The sequence below is a fragment of the Natator depressus genome, chromosome 10 (genome assembly GCF_965152275.1).
Source record: "Natator depressus isolate rNatDep1 chromosome 10, rNatDep2.hap1, whole genome shotgun sequence".
Classification (NCBI taxonomy): domain Eukaryota; kingdom Metazoa; phylum Chordata; order Testudines; family Cheloniidae; genus Natator; species Natator depressus.
Window position 1 is genome coordinate 65001245 of NC_134243.1, and position 18580 is coordinate 65019824.

Genomic DNA, 18580 nt, shown 5'->3' on the forward strand with positions numbered 1-18580 from the left:
TGTGCATTATGATGCAGTCTTTAATTACATGATCATATTTTTATTTTTTCCCTTTCTCATTCAGTGTACAGAATGGACTGTGCTCACTTTATGAGCATCTATTTGATATTTTGTTAAGTCTTTGTTGCTCAACATGTGGCCTCAACCTTCTTTAATAGAACATATAATATAATAGTATATTGGAATTGGAAAAGGTTCAGAAAAGGGCAACAAAAATGATTATGGGTATGAAACTGCTGCCATATAAGAAGAGATTAATAAGACTGGGACTTTTCAGCTTGGAAAAGAGACAACTAAGGGGGGATATGATTAAGGTCTATAAAATTATGACTGGTGTGGAGAAAGTAAATAAGGAAGTGTTATTTACTCCTTCTCATAACACAAGAACTAGGGGTGAAATTAATAGGCAGCAGGTTTAAAACGAACAAAAGGAAGTACTTTTTCACACAACGCACAGTCAACCTGTGGAACTCCTTGCCAGAGGATGTTATGAAGGTCAAGACTATAACAGGGTTCAAAAAAGAACTAGATAAGTTCCTGGAGGATAGGTCCATCAATGGCTATTAGCCAGGATGGACAGGAATGGCGTCCCTAGCCCCTGTTTTTCAGAAGGTGGGAATGGGTGAGGGGATGGATCACTTGATGATTACCTGTTCTGTTCATTCCCTGTGGGGCACCTGGCATTGGCCATTGTCAGAAGACAGGATACTGGGCTAGATGGACCTTTCGTCTGACCCAGTATGGCTGTTCTTATGTTTTTATGTTACTACATGCTATTCAAACCCTTTTCTGAAAACAGAATTATTAATTTTCTCATGGGCTCTTCTATGGTGCTCATCACTACATTATCTGAGTGCTTCACAAGTGTTAATTTATTTTTGAAACACCCCTGTGAGGTCAGGTATTGGTATTATTTCATTTTCAGTGCGGAGCTGAGGCACAGAGAATAAGATCAAAAGCTTTCACTAATTCTGGGTGACAAAGTTGAGATGACTAGGACCTGAATTTTTTTATCTTTTTTGTTCAGAGTACTTTCAGTGTACACTGCTATGTAATGGTAAGCACAAATCCCATTGACTTCAGTTGCAGCTGTAAGTGCTCAGCACTTCTGCAGATTAGACCTGAGGTATCAAATCGGGCACCCAGAAAATGAGGAACACACCATTAGTGGCCACCCATGAAAAATTTTGTTTAAGTGACTTGAAGAGCATCACATAAGAACACTGTGGAAGAGGCAGGGATAGAATCCAGTTTGCCAGGGCAGCATTCAATTGCCTTAACCCTGAGGCCATACTCCTGTCTTCCTGCCATCTCCTGCCTCATTCAGTTTCTTCCACAAATAAGGTAAGGTCTCTTTCATTACACAATGTGGTTCATTCCCAGAGCAGGTCTATCCTGTGCACTGAATGAGGCAGGGATCATGTGGAAAAAAATAGTATGTGATTACATAATTAAAGACTCTATCATAATGCATACATACATACAGAGCCGTCCACTGGGTAGGGCAAATCGGGGCGACCGCTCCGGCCCCGCGCTCTGGGGGCCCCCGCGGGCCATTGTGATTTGCCAGCACGGTCGGTCCCAGAAGAAACAAATCCATCACATCTGCCCTGGACCCCCCTAGGGATGGTCCCGCACACAAGGCAACCTTTATTTCTGGTGTTTTCTAACTGTTGAATGCTTGACTTTGCAACCTTAACAATGTTCTTTTAACATAGTTTTTTGTGTGTAATTGCCTAGGTTTTGATAAAAGTGAACTAAAAAAGCAAATTCCAGGATGTATTATATTGACACCGACGTTTCATCAACAAGTTTGGAGCCTTTAGATCCACAGCACAGAACTCTGCCATTTGAGTTAACATAGTAACAGAGAGCAGGAGGTGGTTGTCGTTCTCCAGGGACGAGCACTAGAGGAGGATGAGACACACACTTTGCCATTGGGTTTCACAGATTTTTCCTGCAAGCAGAGGAATGCTGAGACTTGGGGGGGTTGAGGTTCCATTTCAGGTATTGGAGGGGAGCGTGCTTTAGTGGGGATAGCCTCTTTTATCCTGTCCCTTTCAACCACCTCTCCCAGCTTCCATCCAATGTGTTTCGTCTCCCTTTCCAGGCCCCTCATCCAATCTGTCTCCGCACTACCTGTCACACACTTGGTCAAGCCCCACCCTCTTGGATACTCACCAGGCTGCTGTGGGGATCTAACCACTGATTCATGTGTGTTTGCTCCCAAGCCTGAACAAAGTCCAAGCACTCTCCCCGGCATGGGGTCATTATTGGAAATGGCTGAGCCATTTTGGCTGAAATTTTCAAAAAAATTCAGCCTGAGTCATCCAGTTTGGCATGTAAAATTTCAGCCCAAATGATTAATGTGGCAAAGATATAGGCAACTGGAAACAGGGTCTTATAATGGAGAGTGTTGGGCAACCTTAATAATCCAGCGCTACGAGCCCTACCTATAATACCTAGGAAAAAGTAACTTAAATAATCAAACCTTTCTGAACACTGTTAGTCTGCTGGTTACTCTTAATGTGTTTTGACTTCCAATTCACCTCACTCTTTAGCTTTGAATAAGAGCCATCAGTATTTGACATAATTATGAATTGTGTATAACCTTGCTCTGAGTGTTATGGGAACTTTTGTCTGTGGAAAGCTAAAGAAAATAGGTGGGAGTTAGTGCGAAGTGCCAAAATCTCTTGCCAGGTTTGATTACATCAGCCTGCCAGTCTTCTGATAGGAGTGATTCATCCAAAGCTTTTCCTATACTTTATCATTCTACACTACAGATCTTACAGTGGCACAGCTGTACTGCTGCAGCAATGCCACTGTAAGGTCTCTTGTGTAGCGGCTCTGTGCTGACGGGAGAGAGCTCTCCTTTGGGCATAATTAAACCATCCCAAACGAGCAGTGGTACCTATGTCAGCGGGAGATGCTGTCCCACTGACATAGTGCTGTGTTGTGACATAGTCCACAACAGTGCTTCTGTTGATGAAATGTTTGTTGGTTGGGGGGGTACTTTTTTCACACCCCAATCAACAAAAGTTTTACTGACAAAAGTGCTAGGATAGCCATAACCCTAGAAAGGTGTAACTGAGGTTCAGATAGAATTTCATGCCTATAAAAGAACTAACTTTTTTCTGCTGCCTCTGCGATAAAAAGATTTGTCCCCTTTAATTACTCCATGCATCCAAGTACAATGAGATTAATGACTACAAATGTAAAAATCAAATGTAATATATAATCCTGTACAGGTGCTGCTGTGGTCGCTTGGTCAGGCAACATGCTTGCTTTACGGCAAGTCTTGCCATGAAATATACAGATGTCAAACTGGGTGAAAATTTTAATCGGGAAATAGAAGAATGGTCAGTGGAAAAACACACAGAACAGAGTTCAACTGATGCTTATGGTGTCATTAACTTTCAAGGTGGCTCTCATTCGTGCAGAGCAAAGGTATGTACAAAATGACTTTTTGTCCTTCCCTTGTCCCATTGGCAAAGATGTTTGGATACGCCATTTAAATCTTGAAAGGAAAGGTTTGGCAAGTAGATGAAATGCCTATACCTGTGTTGTGAGAGGATAGCCTCCCTACTATCAGTAGGAGTCCTTCTCTTTAGTCCAGTGGTGTCCAAACTTTTCCTGTTGTCCCCTTCAGCCCCCCCACCCCCCTTACCAGTAATGGAATCTGTCTGTGCCCCATCTTCTCTGCTGCACAGTTGACTCAGCAGAGGTGCTTGGGCTGAATGCAGAACTGGGGGTGGGGAAGGAGCTGTGGTTAGAGGCAGAGCCGGGCTGGGGGGCGGAGTGAAGTTGTGGCTGGGGCCGAAGCTGGGCTGGGGCTGGAGTCAAGCTGTGGCTGAGGCTGGGGCTGGGCTGGAGGCAGAGCAGAGCTGGGTGGCACTCCCTCCCTTCCCCCTGTGGGGGTGGCCCGGTCCCTACTGCATGCATACTCTGGACGTTCTTCCACGCCTCCCTAAGGGGGGCATGCCCCACAGTTTGGGGACTGCTGCTCTAGTCAGTAATTTTTAAACCAAAGACAACCCATGTGACTTACCAAAAGGCTGGCTAGCTTCATGTAAAGTCTTCACTGCAAATAAGCAGAGGCTGGTAGGTTTAGAAAAAAACAAACATTGTTATATAGTCTGAGCCTTTTGTGTGTGAAATCTCAGTTGTGAAAGTGAGGTCCCTCGTTCATGCCACCCTTCCCAATTGTGTAAATCATAATGAAAGTTTGATTTACTTATAGTTGTGCCACTCACTACCACAATAATGTTTTTGTCACACATCCGTTCTAAAGCCTGTATTTAAACGCTTTTCAAACCTGTGCTGTAAAAGTGACCTCTACTTGGAGTTGTGGGTTGGTGGGATACGTGCTTGTTTTTGTTTAACAAACCTTTAAACAAACCTGCTAATGAGGTCTCAAATCTGCTAATTAAGTCTCAAAGTAAACGGAAACTTTAAAAAAGAAAAGTCTGAGTGCAACAGACGTTGGTTACTAGAAAGACCGTGTTTTCTTTGACTATAACCTTTTTGTGAAAGGTATGATTAACTTCTGCTAAATTTCTTCTATTAATGCTTGTGGTGGATTGAAAGTCATGGAGACTGAAGTACTCCATTTATCCACAGAAACAGCTACATCATGGATAACAGCACTGCAAGTTTCCCTCTCCCTGACTTGCAGTGTACCTCAACCCTGTCTTGGAGGAACCACTTCTAGGAGTGGAAAAAATAGTTGTCTCCATGTTCTTTCGTTATTTGGCACCTCTGCTGAGATTGCCAACTAATTAGTACCAATTGTGGTGATGGTGGTGTTAGTGTGGACCCCTGCCCACTGGGAACTGGTCTGAGTAAGGTTTCACTTCTGCCCATTTGCTCCCTCTTGTCTGTATGGCCTATGTTAGGGATGTAGCATAATTCTTAACTCCATTACCCCGACATCCTCTCTGGAAGATGTGGGAGTAATGCAGGGGATGGGGAGAATGTATGTTTTTTCACAATTGGAATATCTTTTTACATGGGATATACAGACAGAAAATACATTCAGCCTCAGCAATTGAACTGGTCATATTTTGGCAATATTTTAGATTTTCATTAATATACTCAAATTTAGAAATGTTCATGAAATTGTCACATAAAAGTTTATAGAACACAGTGTTATTGTGTTGGGCCTACGTGTAACCTATCTACAGCTTTCGTCAGTCCTTCAAAATCTTATAGCCATTGTCTACTTGAATTTTTGGAGAACCTGCAAATACTTGTTCCAGGTCTTATAATCCATTGTTCATAAAGTATGACAGATGCATATTTTTCTGTAGCTCAGGATTCAATAGTATTTGTTCTCATGAATCTTCCTAATCAATTTAATGGTTTATTATAGGAACCTACTAACCCTCACAACTTCTTTTTTGTCTTAGTATGTAAGATTGTCATATGACACTAAACCTGAAGCCATTCTACAACTTATTCTTAAAGAATGGCAAATGGAGCTGCCCAGACTTGTTATCTCTGTACATGGGGGGATGCAGAAATTTGAACTTCATCCACGCATCAAACAGTTGCTTGGCAAAGGTCTTATTAAAGCTGCAGTAACAACAGGTGCCTGGATTATAACTGGAGGAGTAAACACAGGTAAATAAATAAAGTATAAATTTTATATAATATAAACCTTCAAATAACAGTACAGACTCATGTGCACAGTTTAACCACATTCTAGTTCTTTAAATAAAGGTAAGCAGATTCCAGAACGACAGTCTAGTCAGAGGAACACAATATTTGTATCTCTAAAATTTGACTGACTTTACAGTTAAACAAATTAATGTGTTTGAATTTTATTTTGAGCATATAAACTTAAATCTTGTGGTATTATGTAACAATATAGAACATGTAAATTGTGTGAAAAGTGTATGTTGCGTCAAAATATGCAGTACTATAGTGCGACTTGTCTTCTGCCCTGACAAGACTGACTGGCATATATGTTGTAAAGTTACTAGAAATTCTCAGTACTCTGTTACTGTTAATATATGTTTTGTGCACAGTAGGTCTTTCTTTATGCTGTCAACTAAATGAGTTCTCTAAATGAGTTCTCTTCACAGTAATTGGTGAGGTTAATGCTAATCGGATGTAGTTTCAATATACAGAATGTTTTCTTGTGTATGAACAGGTGTTGCAAAACATGTTGGTGATGCCCTGAGAGAACATGCTTCCAGATCATCTCGAAAGATTTGCACTATTGGGATAGCTCCATGGGGGGTGATTGAAAACAGAAATGACCTTGTTGGAAGAGACGTAAGAATGAACTTACCCAGTTGAAATAACTTTTAACTGCATGATCTTTTGTATATGTGTTTTAATAGTCTGCTCAGGTTTGCTGTCCCTCTGCCTTTTGTGATACAGAGGTACTTCTACCTTTGCTCTGGGAGATATAGGGACATCTGTTGTGATTTACAGAGGAGTTACTGCTGTAAGAAATTATGAAATGCTAATTCAATAGAGTAGACTGTTGTACACTTGTATGGCCCCAAAGAGCAGGTTAGAGTAGCCACAGAATTTCCAGAAAACTTACTCTGTGATCTGAGAACAAGCATAAGAAATTATAGGTCTATGGAAAAGTTTCCAAAAAGTTACAAAACCTGAGATTACCGTAGTGGGGAGATCTTCAAAAGTAGCAAAGAGATATAGGAGCACAAGTCCCATAGACAGTAAATGAAACGTGTGTTCCTAAACTCTTTAGAGGGATATTCAAGTGTCTAGGGATTTAGGGTTGGACTCTGCATTCTTTTAATTTAGTGAGCAAAGTGGACTTAAAGCAGTGGGAAATGGCCAGTGGCAATGGCCAGCCCTTTCCGCGTGTGGGAACTCTCTACTAGCAGAGGTGGCTCTTCTGCCTCCTGTGCTAGCTGCCCATCTCACACTTTGTGCAGGATTCGGGGAGCAAGGTGAGAAATACACACAGCAAAGCAGAGCTCCCCTTTGCCTGATCCTCTCCCTGGCATAAACTAGAGCTGCTTCCTTGCAGCTCAACTTGGGCCACAGCCATGCAGCTCAGGATTCAGGGAGGGAGCCACTCCCTGATTAGAGCTCTCCACCCACTCCATTGCCTGAGTAGAGTTTTGGCAGGATGGAGAATGAGTTACGCAGAATGAAAGTTCTTTCTCCCCCTTCATAACTGCATAGTCACCACTGCACTATTGTAACTTTAACTGTAAAGTCAGACATTGTGTAAACTACTTCTTAAAATTGTCCTCTCCATCTTGAGACTCAACTCTGAAAAGGATATTTCAATTTGTCTGCAGCTATAACACAGAGAGCTTGGTAGACGTCTTCATGGATTCGGGCATATACTTTTTGCTGCCTGTTTTGTTCTTATCTGCAGTCAGGGTTTTAATTTGCTAGAGGCCCCCTCTTTATAGCACTTTAGAGCAGAATTATTGTGTTGTACAGTAACCTGCTTTCCCGCAAAAATGCAGCCTATAGGCAGAGCTGCTGGGTGAAGACGTGTGCTGGCAGGTGTCCTTTTAGGTCTGCTCACTTGGCGCCCTAGGCAGTCGCCTAGTCTGCCTAGTGCTTGCACTGGCCCTGCCCGACAGACCCCCCGGAACTCCCACGCCTACCCAACCCCCCCTGTTCCCCGTCCCCTGGCCGCCCCTCCAGAACCTCCACCCCCTCTAACCGCTCCCTGCCCCTTATCCAACCCCTCCTCCCAGCCCCGGCCTGGCCCCCTTACGATGCTGCTCAGGGCAGCATGTATGGATGCCGCATGGCCCGCTGGAGCTCGCAGCCCCACCCCCTTATCATGCCACTGAAAGCGGCAGGAGCTGCAGAGCTGCCCAGGAGTGGTCCAGAGCGCTGGCGCTGGCAGTGCGGCATGCTGAGACTCTGTGAGAGCAGGGAAGGCTGGGGAGGGACCGGGGGAGCCTCCCCGGCTGGGAGCTCGGGGAGCCGTAACAATTTTTAACAACCGGTTCTAAAACTGGTTCAAAATTTAACAACTGGTTCGCATGAACCAGTGTGAACCTGCTCCAGCTCACCATTGCCTTTAACTTTTAACCAGACCAAATAGCCAAAATTGTGGTGATCAGACTGGCACTTGGCAAATCATGCCTGTTTGTATGTTGTTTTTTTAGGTTGTTGCTCCATATCAAACTCTGTTAAATCCTCTAAGCAAACTAAATGTCCTAAATAATCTCCATTCCCATTTCATACTGGTGGATGATGGAACAGTTGGAAAGTATGGAGCAGAAGTTAACTTGCGAAGAGAACTGGAAAAAACTATCAATTTGCAGCGGATCCATGCAAGTAAGTGATCATAATGTCTTGGCAATGACTAATGTTGCTCTGTTCTATTGAAAAATATTACACACACACACACACACACAAACTATGCTTTAAAAAACCCCCACATTATTAAGGTTGTGAAGTGAAGCCCTCACAAGTTAGGAAATGGCAGAATCCAGGTTGCCTTACTACTGTAATGTCTCTTTCTTGTGTGTTTTTTTTCCTGACAGCTCTGTTTTAAACTAAATCAACATAAAGTAGAACCTCAGTTACGAACACCTCAGGAATGGAGGTTGTTCATACCTCTGAAATGTTCATAACTCTGAACAAAACGTTATGGTTGTTCTTTCAAAAGTTTATAACTGAATATTGACTTAATATAGCTTTGAAACTTACTATGCAGAAGAAAAATACTGCTTTCTTTTTTTTTTTTTTTAGTAGTTTACGTTTAACACAGTACTGTACTGCATTTGCTTTTTTTCCTCTGCTGCTGCCTGATTGCTTACTTCTGGTTCCAAGTGAGGTGTGTGGTTGACTGGTCAGTTTGTAACTCTGGTGTTCATGACTCCAAGGTTCTACTGTATTCATATAGTAAACATCCCAGTAGCTAGGTCAACATACAGTATTCATAAATTAAAATATTTCCAGATCTGTAACAAAAAAACCTGCTAATTTTTGGTGTCCAGTTTGAAGCATTTAGGACCTGATTTTTCAGAATACTTAACATTATACTCTACTTTATATGTTGAAAGCACAATCCCCACTGACTTCACTTGTAGTTGCGAGTGCCCTTCCTTCTGCAGATCAGACTGCAGCATCTCAAGTCATGCATCTAGAAAATTAGAAACACACCATCACACACACAGCCTATCCCTGCAAAATTTCAAGTCTCCAAAGCATGGGGACATTAAAGTGTCTTAAAAAAAAAGGCTGCTAGAAATGGCTGAACTCTTTTGGCTGAAATACCCTCTTCTCTCTCTCCCCCTCACTCCCCCCCCCCCATCATCATTCTGGGGTGGACACCTGGCATAGAATATTTTAGCCAAAGAGTTGAAGTTAGTCAAAGGCGTAAGCAACGGCAAACAAGGTTGCCCAACAATTCCCTTTATGAGCCCCTAATAGGTGGTGCTGCCAGTTCCATGTATAATGAAACATCTGAGGCTAAGCTTCCCTCTTTCACTTTTCCTAAAAATTTATCCTACTTCACAGCCATTACTGTGTCTGACAAATTGATCTAACTGAACCAAAGTGGACACAAGATCCCTCTCGAAGGAAACTTAAAGGTGCAAGCAAAACAGATATAACCAGTTTTAAACTATGTCCACCCAGGAATACGCACCAGTTTAACAAAACTGGTTTTTAAATTGATCTAAGTTAAACTGGTGCAACCTCTGTGTGTAAACAAGCCCTGAATTTAAGACACTTTCAGGAACCCAGTTGCCCATGGAAAAGCCATGTCTTGGCTTTTCTGGACATCACTTCAGCTGCTGACTTGAACCCTGGGCACTGCTTATGGATTCGTACTGACCCTGCTGCGGCTAGGAGGCTTCTTTCGTGGCCCACTGGGGCTGGCACTAGCCACCAGCCAGTTCTAGAATGGGCAGTGTAGCATCACTAGATCAAGCCAGGATGTATCACCTAAGGCTTTGGAGTAAGTAGGTCATACGTCTGGCCCCGCAAGTACTGATAGCCCTCACTGATCTGATTAGCCATTTTCCCTGAGGCTAATCACTTGTAGTTTCATGATAGGGGATGGCTGGGAAATTTGAATTAAGGGTCACTGCTATTTAGGGGAAGAAACCCCAGGCATTTTGTGCTGATCTGCATTCTCCTGTATTAAATTAACATAAAGGTATCTGTCCTTTAAGAATATTTCTCTAGTTAGTGCCTCATAATTAAGGCTAAGATTTAGTCATGGGTATTTTTACTAAAAGTCATGGACAGGTCATGGGCAATAAACAAAAATTCACAGCCCCTGACCTGTCCATGACCTGTACTATAAATACTCCTGACTAAATCTTAGGTGCAGAAGTCATGGAAGTCTCGGAAAGTCATGTCATCTGTGACTTCCGTGACCTCCGTAAAGACTCGCAGCCTTACTCGTAATCCTTAGTCACATGAAGACTGATCTGCACCTGTCAGCTATATACTTTTTTCCCCTTCCTGTAGAAACTGTGTTTTGTTGCTTTGCAAAAAAAATCAATAAACAAAAATTGATATTGTGTTTCTTTAAAAATATTTTGTCTAGTAGTTGAAGAGAGATCCCCATGTGAGGGCTCATGTTGTTATAAAACACTCCCATATTCTATATTTATGGTTATAGATCTATCAAAGTAATAAAGTTATGATTCTTGCATTCCATTGAATTTATATGATTTCTTAGCAATAGGAGTATGTTCTCCACACATATACTCTTATTTGAGACTGTCTGCTAATCAGCATTTTAATTTTTGTCCATTTCAGTATTTTTCTGATTAAGTAGTTAGCAAAGGTTTATAATGTATTTTATATGACTGATTATAAATTTATTTCAAACTGGAAGCAGTGATCTCCTCAGACTACGTAACTGAGGATTTCTGTTGTTTTTCCGACAGAGGCAATCTGTCCTCATTTGATTTTATGGGGATCTCATCTGTATGTGTCCAGCTTTAATCTAATTTTTCTTGGATACAACTCCAGAGTGCCTTACCATAACTTCCAACAGCTGTCTTTTTGTTGGATATTCTGATAAAAACTATTTGTACTATGTAGCCTAGTTCATTTAACAATTTAGAGTACTGGAATGCAAAAAAAAGTAACTGTTTACTACCTGAATGTTTTTAAAGACTGAAATGTAGCCAACAAATTTGTTGTTGTAGAGGATAATTCCTTTCTGTCGCCCTCCTTGCCATCCTGTTCACTAATTAACAGTTTTTGATATACAGTAGTGTGACAAGTTGGCCACATGAACTAGTTTTGTTGGCAAAAATTCCCTGATTTTATTTCAAGTTGCCCTGTAACTAGAGTAGAATATTTAAAAATGAGAGTCAAGAACCGGAAAGAGAAGTAGCGAGTGTCAGTGACCCGCAAAACACCATTGGTGATGAAACCATTACTGATAAGAATGTATTTGAAGGCCCTGAAAATGTTGTTCTAGTTTTTGACATCTTTCCCTCTCTGAAGAATTCCAGACAGTTTTTACATCATGCTATATTCCTTTATATATATTTTAAAAGATTAGTAACGTGAATACAGGCTTGTTACAAAGTATGCATTTTTTTCATAGTGACAATGTGCTTTTGTGAGGCAGAAAAGGATTATGGTTCATCTTCTAATCTTATTGTTTTAAAAAGTGGTATAAAATACTGTGAGGCAAGACTGGGCGTTAATATGATGTGTTCATGCACTGTGTAAGTTGTTGGCTGTATATTCACATACAAATATCGTAATGATCTCAACTGCTGTAGCAAAGCAATTATATGTGAGATGTAGTAACGTTTTCATGTTACTTGAAGACCTGAAGTAAACTTAGAAAAGCTTGCATCACAGCATATTGGTAAAGCTTGGATCAAAGAACATGAAATTTTTTTTTTTTAAAGGAAGTTTAATTTTGACTTCGATACTGATTTGATGTTTTTTTACCTTTTTGTAGGAATTGGACAGGGTGTCCCTGTGGTAGCACTGATATTTGAAGGTGGTCCCAATGTTATCCTCACAGTTTTGGAATACCTTCAAGAAAGTCCTCCAGTGCCAGTAGTAGTATGTGAGGGAACTGGGAGAGCTGCAGACATACTGGCATATGTTCATAAGCAAACAGAAGAGGGAGGGTAAGCCTACATATGATTAATACTTTGACTAATAGTGCTAGACTTGTTTGAGAGCACTTTCCATTAACAAACTGGTGTAGGAGCCTCATGTTCATGAAAGTCAGAGCAAAGACTTAAATCATGCATTCTGGCCAAACTTCCCACACAGCTGTACCAGTAAACCTCAGTCCTGAGCTGCCACACTGTTTTGCTTCTAGATTCCTCCTGAGCAGAGACTGCCAGTCATGCCAGATTTTGTAAATTGTGTGGTGCTTTTGTAATGCTTCCAAGGGGACAGTAGGATGAAGTCCCCAAACTCATTTTTGCTTCTGACTGAAATCAGAATTGAACCAGAATTCTCAGAGACACAAGACTAATGTAGTCCCACTATGTTACCAAGCTACCTGAAAATACCACTTGAAAGTATTTTAGTTGTCAGACCGTTTCATTTAATGAGCTGTATGTACAGTAAGAGCTTGACTGAAAAGAGAGAGGAAATGATTCTGTATGAACTGTTTGAAAACAAATTCACCTTAAGACTATTCTGATGGTGTGTGATGTGGCTGCCCACTTGTGAAGTGGTGTTCCATACAGGAAAAACAATGCATTTGTGTTCCATGCGCCTCACTGGCTTCCAGTTAGTTTTCAGGTATACATAAAGCATTAAATATGTAGGGACCTATTTGTCAGAGACTGCCTTTCCTATTGTGATTCTGAGGCAGTAGAGATGAGATGAGGAGCTAAAACTAAGAGCCTGCTAGTTTTAATTGTGAAGGAGATGGGAGGCAGGACATATTCAGAGAGAGGGAGTTCAATTTTTGAGTTCACTTTGGTCCTGTTGATCTGCCAAAGCCCAGATTTTATCACCAGGTCATGCTACACAGCCTAGCTGTTCTCTTAGGATTTTACTGGAGGTTATTGGGTGGTGGAGGTGCTAAGCTGGTTTCGGAGACTGTGGGAAAAGTCTGTTTGTATGGCCCTTAGGAAGAAGGGGGACTTATTTTAGTTTTGGACAGTTGTCATAATTATCTTGGTAAAGCTCTTACATGTACCCAGAGCTTTTGGATAGGCATGTGTTAGACCATTTGAAATATATTTATTGACAAGCTTACAGTTCATGTATAACAATATGGGTTTTTGATTGATTGTTTTTGTAATCTTAGAAATATTCCTGATGGAGCAGAACCTGAAATCATTTCAACCATCAAAAAGACATTTAATTTCGGTCAGAGTGAGGCAGTTCATCTGTTTCAGACGTTGTTGGAATGCATGAAAAAAAAAGAACTTGTAAGTGGATTTCAGTATAGGAAGCCTTTTATTTCAAGCATGTGCACTTGTAAGATCTAATTTTAGATTCATCTCAGATTGTTTGTATCAATAAAGGTCCATCTTTATGGGATGGAATCTGAACAACTAGGGAAGATAGAATGGCCCCAAATAAAAGTCAAACTCCAATTTTCTTGTTCATTTTTTCTTACCTTTGGTCAAGTGATTCTGCTTACTGTGATTACATATGATGATCAATGATGGTTTTGTAACCAGACGTGTAGAAGAGCTCGGTGTAAGCTTGATTGCTTTCTCTTTAATCAACACAAAATGGTGTAATAAAAGATATTTTACAATATAAAATGAACCCAAGATGTTGTAATTAAAGAAGTATATTGTTGCTACATAGAGGCCCAAAAACTGAAATAATTTTTTAATGTTATTTGGTCAGTATTATGGTAAAACGTTTAGTCTTAGTGGCCGTGATTCAGGAAAGTATTCCCTAATCAGCAGGGTAATTGAGCACATTCTTAATTTTAAGCACAAACATAAAGTCCTATTGAAGTCAATAGAATTTAGGTATTTTGCTTATGGGGTGGTGTTTTGAAAACTGCTTAACTGCTTTACTAATTAAGATGGATGTAAGTACATACTTAAGTATTTTTCTGAATGAGGGCAATAGTTAGCATCCCATACTCTAATCCCAATCTTGTGTCAGTATTTAAACACGAGCTAACAAAGTTCTCATAAACTCAAACTGATTTTAGATTTTTATATTCTTTATGGTGAAAGGCTTATCCCTTGTGCTACAAAATATAGAGGAGATACTGTTTTTAAAAGTGAGATGGAATACTTATTTCAATATTATGCTTTTTTTTTTTTTTTTTTAAATAAAACAGATTACCGTATTCCATATTGGGTCAGATGAACATCAAGATATTGATGTTGCAATACTTACAGCGCTGCTAAAAGGTGAGGTTTTAAATTTAAGGGCATTTAATAACCCCAAAACTGCACTTTAGTGATATGAGGGAAAATGTAACCGTTTATATAGTACAAAGAAAAGGAGTTCTTGTGGCACCTTAGAGACTAACCAATTTATTTGAGCATAAGCTTTCGTGAGCTACAGCTCACTTCATCGGATGCATACTGTGGAAAATACAGAAGATGTTTGTTTTTATACACACAAATCATGAAAAAATGGGTGTTTATCACTACAAAAGGTTTTCTCTCCCCCCACCCCACTCTCTTGCTGGTAATAGCTTATGTAAAGTGATCACTCTCCTTACAATGTGTATGATAATCAAGGTGGGCCATTTCCAGCACAAATCCAGGGTTTAACAAGAAAGTCGGGGGGGGGGGCGCGGTTAGGAAAACAAGGGGAAATAGGTTACCTTGCATAATGACTTAGCCACTCCCAGTCTCTATTCAAGCCTAAGTTAATTGTATCCAATTTGCAAATGAATTCCAATTCAGCAGTCTCTCGCTGGAGTCTGGATTTGAAGTTTTTCTGTTGTAATATCACAACTTTCATGTCTGTAATCGTGTGACCAGAGAGATTGAAGTGTTCTCCGACTGGTTTATGAAAGTTATAATTCTTGACATCTGATTTGGTTCCATTTATTCTTTTACGTAGAGACTGTCCAGTTTGACCAATGTACATGGCAGAGAGGCATTGCTGGCACATGATGCCATATATCACATTGGTAGATGTGCAGGTGAACGAGCCTCTGATAGTGTGGCTGATGTTATTAGGCCCTGTGGTGGTGTCCCCTGAATAGATACGTGGGCACAGTTGGCAACCTTCAAATCCTTCAAAACCTTCAAAAAACCTTTAACCTTCAAACAATTGGTATACCTTCAAATCAGCGGCACTGCTATGGGTACCCGCATGGCCCCACAGTATGCCAACATTTTTATGGCTGACTTAGAACAACGCTTCCTCAGCTCTCGTCCCCTAACGCCCCTACTCTACTTGAGCTATATTGATGACATCTTCATCATCTGGACCCATGGAAAAGAAGCCCTTGAGGAATTCCACCATGATTTCAACAATTTCCATCCCACCATCAACCTCAGCCTGGTCCAGTCCACACAAGAGATCCACTTCCTGGACACTACAGTGCTAATAAACAATGGTCACATAAACACCACCCTATACCGGAAACCTACTGACCGCTATTCCTACCTACATGCCTCCAGCTTTCACCCTGACCACACCACACGATCCATCGTCTACAGCCAAGCTCTGCGATACAACCGCATTTGCTCCAACCCCTCAGACAGAGACAAACACCTACAAGATCTCTATCAAGCATTCTTACAACTACAATACCCACCTGCTGAAGTGAAGAAACAGATTGGTAGAGCCAGAAGAGTTCCCAGAAGTCACCTACTACAGGACAGGCCTAACAAAGAAAATAACAGAACGCCACTAGCCCTCACCTTCAGCCCCCAACTAAAACCCCTCCAACGCATTATTAAGGATCTACAACCTATCCTGAAGGATGACCCAACACTCTCACAAATCTTGGGAGACAGGCCAGTCCTTGCCTACAGACAGCCCCCCAGCCTGAAGCAAATACTCACCAGCAACCACATACCACACAACAGAACCACTAACCCAGGAACCTATCCTTGCAACAAAGCCCGTTGCCAACTGTGCCCACATATCTATTCAGGGTACACCATCACAGGGCCTAATAACATCAGCCACACTATCAGAGGCTCGTTCACCTGCACATCCACCAATGTGATATATGCCATCATGTGCCAGCAATGCCTCTCTGCCATGTACATTGGTCAAACTGGACAGTCTCTATGTAAAAGAATAAATGGACACAAATCAGATGTCAAGAATTATAACATTCATAAACCAGTCGGAGAATACTTCAATCTCTCTGGTCACGTGATTACAGACATGAAAGTTGCGATATTACAACAGAAAAACTTCAAATCCAGACTCCAGCGAGAGACTGCTGAATTGGAATTCATTTGCAAATTGGATACAATTAACTTAGGCTTGAATAGAGACTGGGAGTGGCTAAGTCATTATGCAAGGTAACCTATTTCCCCTTGTTTTCCTAACCGCCCCCCCCCCTCCCCGACGTTCTTGTTAAACCCTGGATTTGTGCTGGAAATGGCCCACCTTGATTATCATACACATTGTAAGGAGAGTGATCACTTTACATAAGCTATTACCAGCAAGAGAGTGGGGTGGGGGGAGAGAAAACCTTTTGTAGTGATAAACACCCATTTTTTCATGATTTGTGTGTATAAAAACAAACATCTTCTGTATTTTCCACAGTATGCATCCGATGAAGTGAGCTGTAGCTCATGAAAGCTTATGCTCAAATAAATTGGTTAGTCTCTAAGGTGCCACAAGTACTCCTTTTCTTTTTGTGAATACAGACTAACACGGCTGTTACTCTGAAACCTGTTATATAGAACAGTGATATTTATGTATTTTTTGTTTAAATTTTTTCCAAAGTGAGTAATTGTTCTGTTACAGCTACTTACTTATGACATGGATATATGGTGTTAAGTAATAAAAACAATATATTCTAATTTTATGTGTTTCCTTTGGGGTAAAAATATTTGTTTCAAACAGTTTTAGGGTGTCTTAATGTGTAATATCCCACCTTAAAATTTGAAAACTTATGAAATAAGGCTTCATTTTATGAGCAACTTAAATTATAAATATACATTCTTTGTTTGTTTGATTTAGGTACAAATGCTTCTGCATTTGACCAGCTTGTCCTTACACTGGCGTGGGACAGAGTTGATATTGCCAAAAATCATGTTTTTGTTTATGGACAACAGTGGCTGGTATGTAAATATTCTAGATTAAACATAGTGGTACCTTATAGGACAGAAGCTAAATTATTTCAAAAAATGAACCTTTTGATTCTGTAGAAATAGTAGAATACTGACATTTTTAGGAGAGCAATTTCTGGACATTTAGCTACTTTGTTTTTTACTTATCTAAAATTATTGGATTTTTTTTTTTAATGTGCTAAATGTTCCAAGTACCAGGGGAAAAATATTCAGTACAAAAGATTAAAACTTAACTCTTATTTATCATGAGCTGTAACATCTAAAGATACCTCAACTCATTAGCTTCTTCTGCTTTCATATTACATGATCTTATAAAGCTCTTTAAAAAGAAGCCAGTGGAATAGATTCTTGTTGTCAGTTGGAAGAAACATACATTGGGTATTAAACAGCGGCGTCTTTCTTTTCTTTTGTTGTCTGTGGCTCGTAAATTGGCTTGGGTACTAAGGTTCAGATTTTGGTTTTCCATTAATAAAATAACCTTATAGTACTTCGCAGTCAAACCACAGGGACATTGTTGGAACTAATGGCAGTTCTGACCTTGTTTGTTTTTCGAAACAACTTGTTAAAAGTTGTTAAATACCCTCTCACTATTTCCTTGCTTACCTTATCTGTATATAAATGAGACTGTTTTAATTTAGTTCTGCTGGATAAGTAGAGGTACATTTACCTCAGTAATAGCCTTTGAATAAGTAATTCGTTTACCACTCTCCCCTCCCCTTCCCCCCATCCCCTTCAGGTTGGATCCCTGGAACAGGCTATGTTAGATGCCCTTGTGATGGATCGAGTTGCATTTGTAAAACTTCTTATTGAAAATGGAGTAAGCATGCACAAGTTCCTTACAATTCCCAGGCTGGAAGAGCTTTACAACACAGTAAGTTAATGACAATTGTAGAGAATTTTATATACTGTATTCAATTTATAAAGTCATAGCTGTAAACTTGTCATAATTAGAAAAATTTGTAAAAATAGCTGTTAGAAAACTCTTGGTTTGTATGCCTACTTATTTTTAAAGATGACCTAGAAACATTGTTTTCATGGGCATTTATTCCTTATATTTAACTATTTTACTAGGTGATCATACTAACAGTAGGTGCAACATATAACCATGTATTTCTATGGTGATCCATTATAAAAGAACTAAAGTTTTAGGCATGCACTGAAGGAGATAAGAACATTCTGAGTGTCAGCATTTGACAACTAATCTGTACAAGAAGCCTTGAAACTCACTGGTTATCAAAGTTGTATGCAGGAGTCCCTGTGACCCAAGATGAGGTGTTCATGGAGGACAGCCATCTAATGAAAGAAACAATGTTTTGTGCTTTTTAGCAGTTAATGTGCTTTACATCTGCAGAGTATTTTTACAAACACTATGGTAACTATATGACAGTTACTTTTGGCTTTTTCAAAGGAAATTAGAGGGTATA

At 40.3% G+C, this 18580-nt stretch overlaps 1 protein-coding gene across 1 annotated transcript in view; it reads left to right on the forward strand.

Moving 5' to 3' along the window:
* TRPM7 (transient receptor potential cation channel subfamily M member 7) overlaps window positions 1-18580 on the forward strand; it is a 129560-nt gene that overhangs the window by 49966 nt on the left and 61014 nt on the right. The window contains exons 4-12 of the mRNA XM_074966399.1: window positions 3249-3447; window positions 5409-5622; window positions 6155-6279; window positions 8118-8289; window positions 11900-12074; window positions 13217-13340; window positions 14219-14291; window positions 17047-17147; window positions 17893-18027. Coding sequence (XP_074822500.1) covers window positions 3249-3447; window positions 5409-5622; window positions 6155-6279; window positions 8118-8289; window positions 11900-12074; window positions 13217-13340; window positions 14219-14291; window positions 17047-17147; window positions 17893-18027 — 1318 coding nt within the window. The remainder of the gene's footprint in view (window positions 1-3248; window positions 3448-5408; window positions 5623-6154; window positions 6280-8117; window positions 8290-11899; window positions 12075-13216; window positions 13341-14218; window positions 14292-17046; window positions 17148-17892; window positions 18028-18580) is intronic.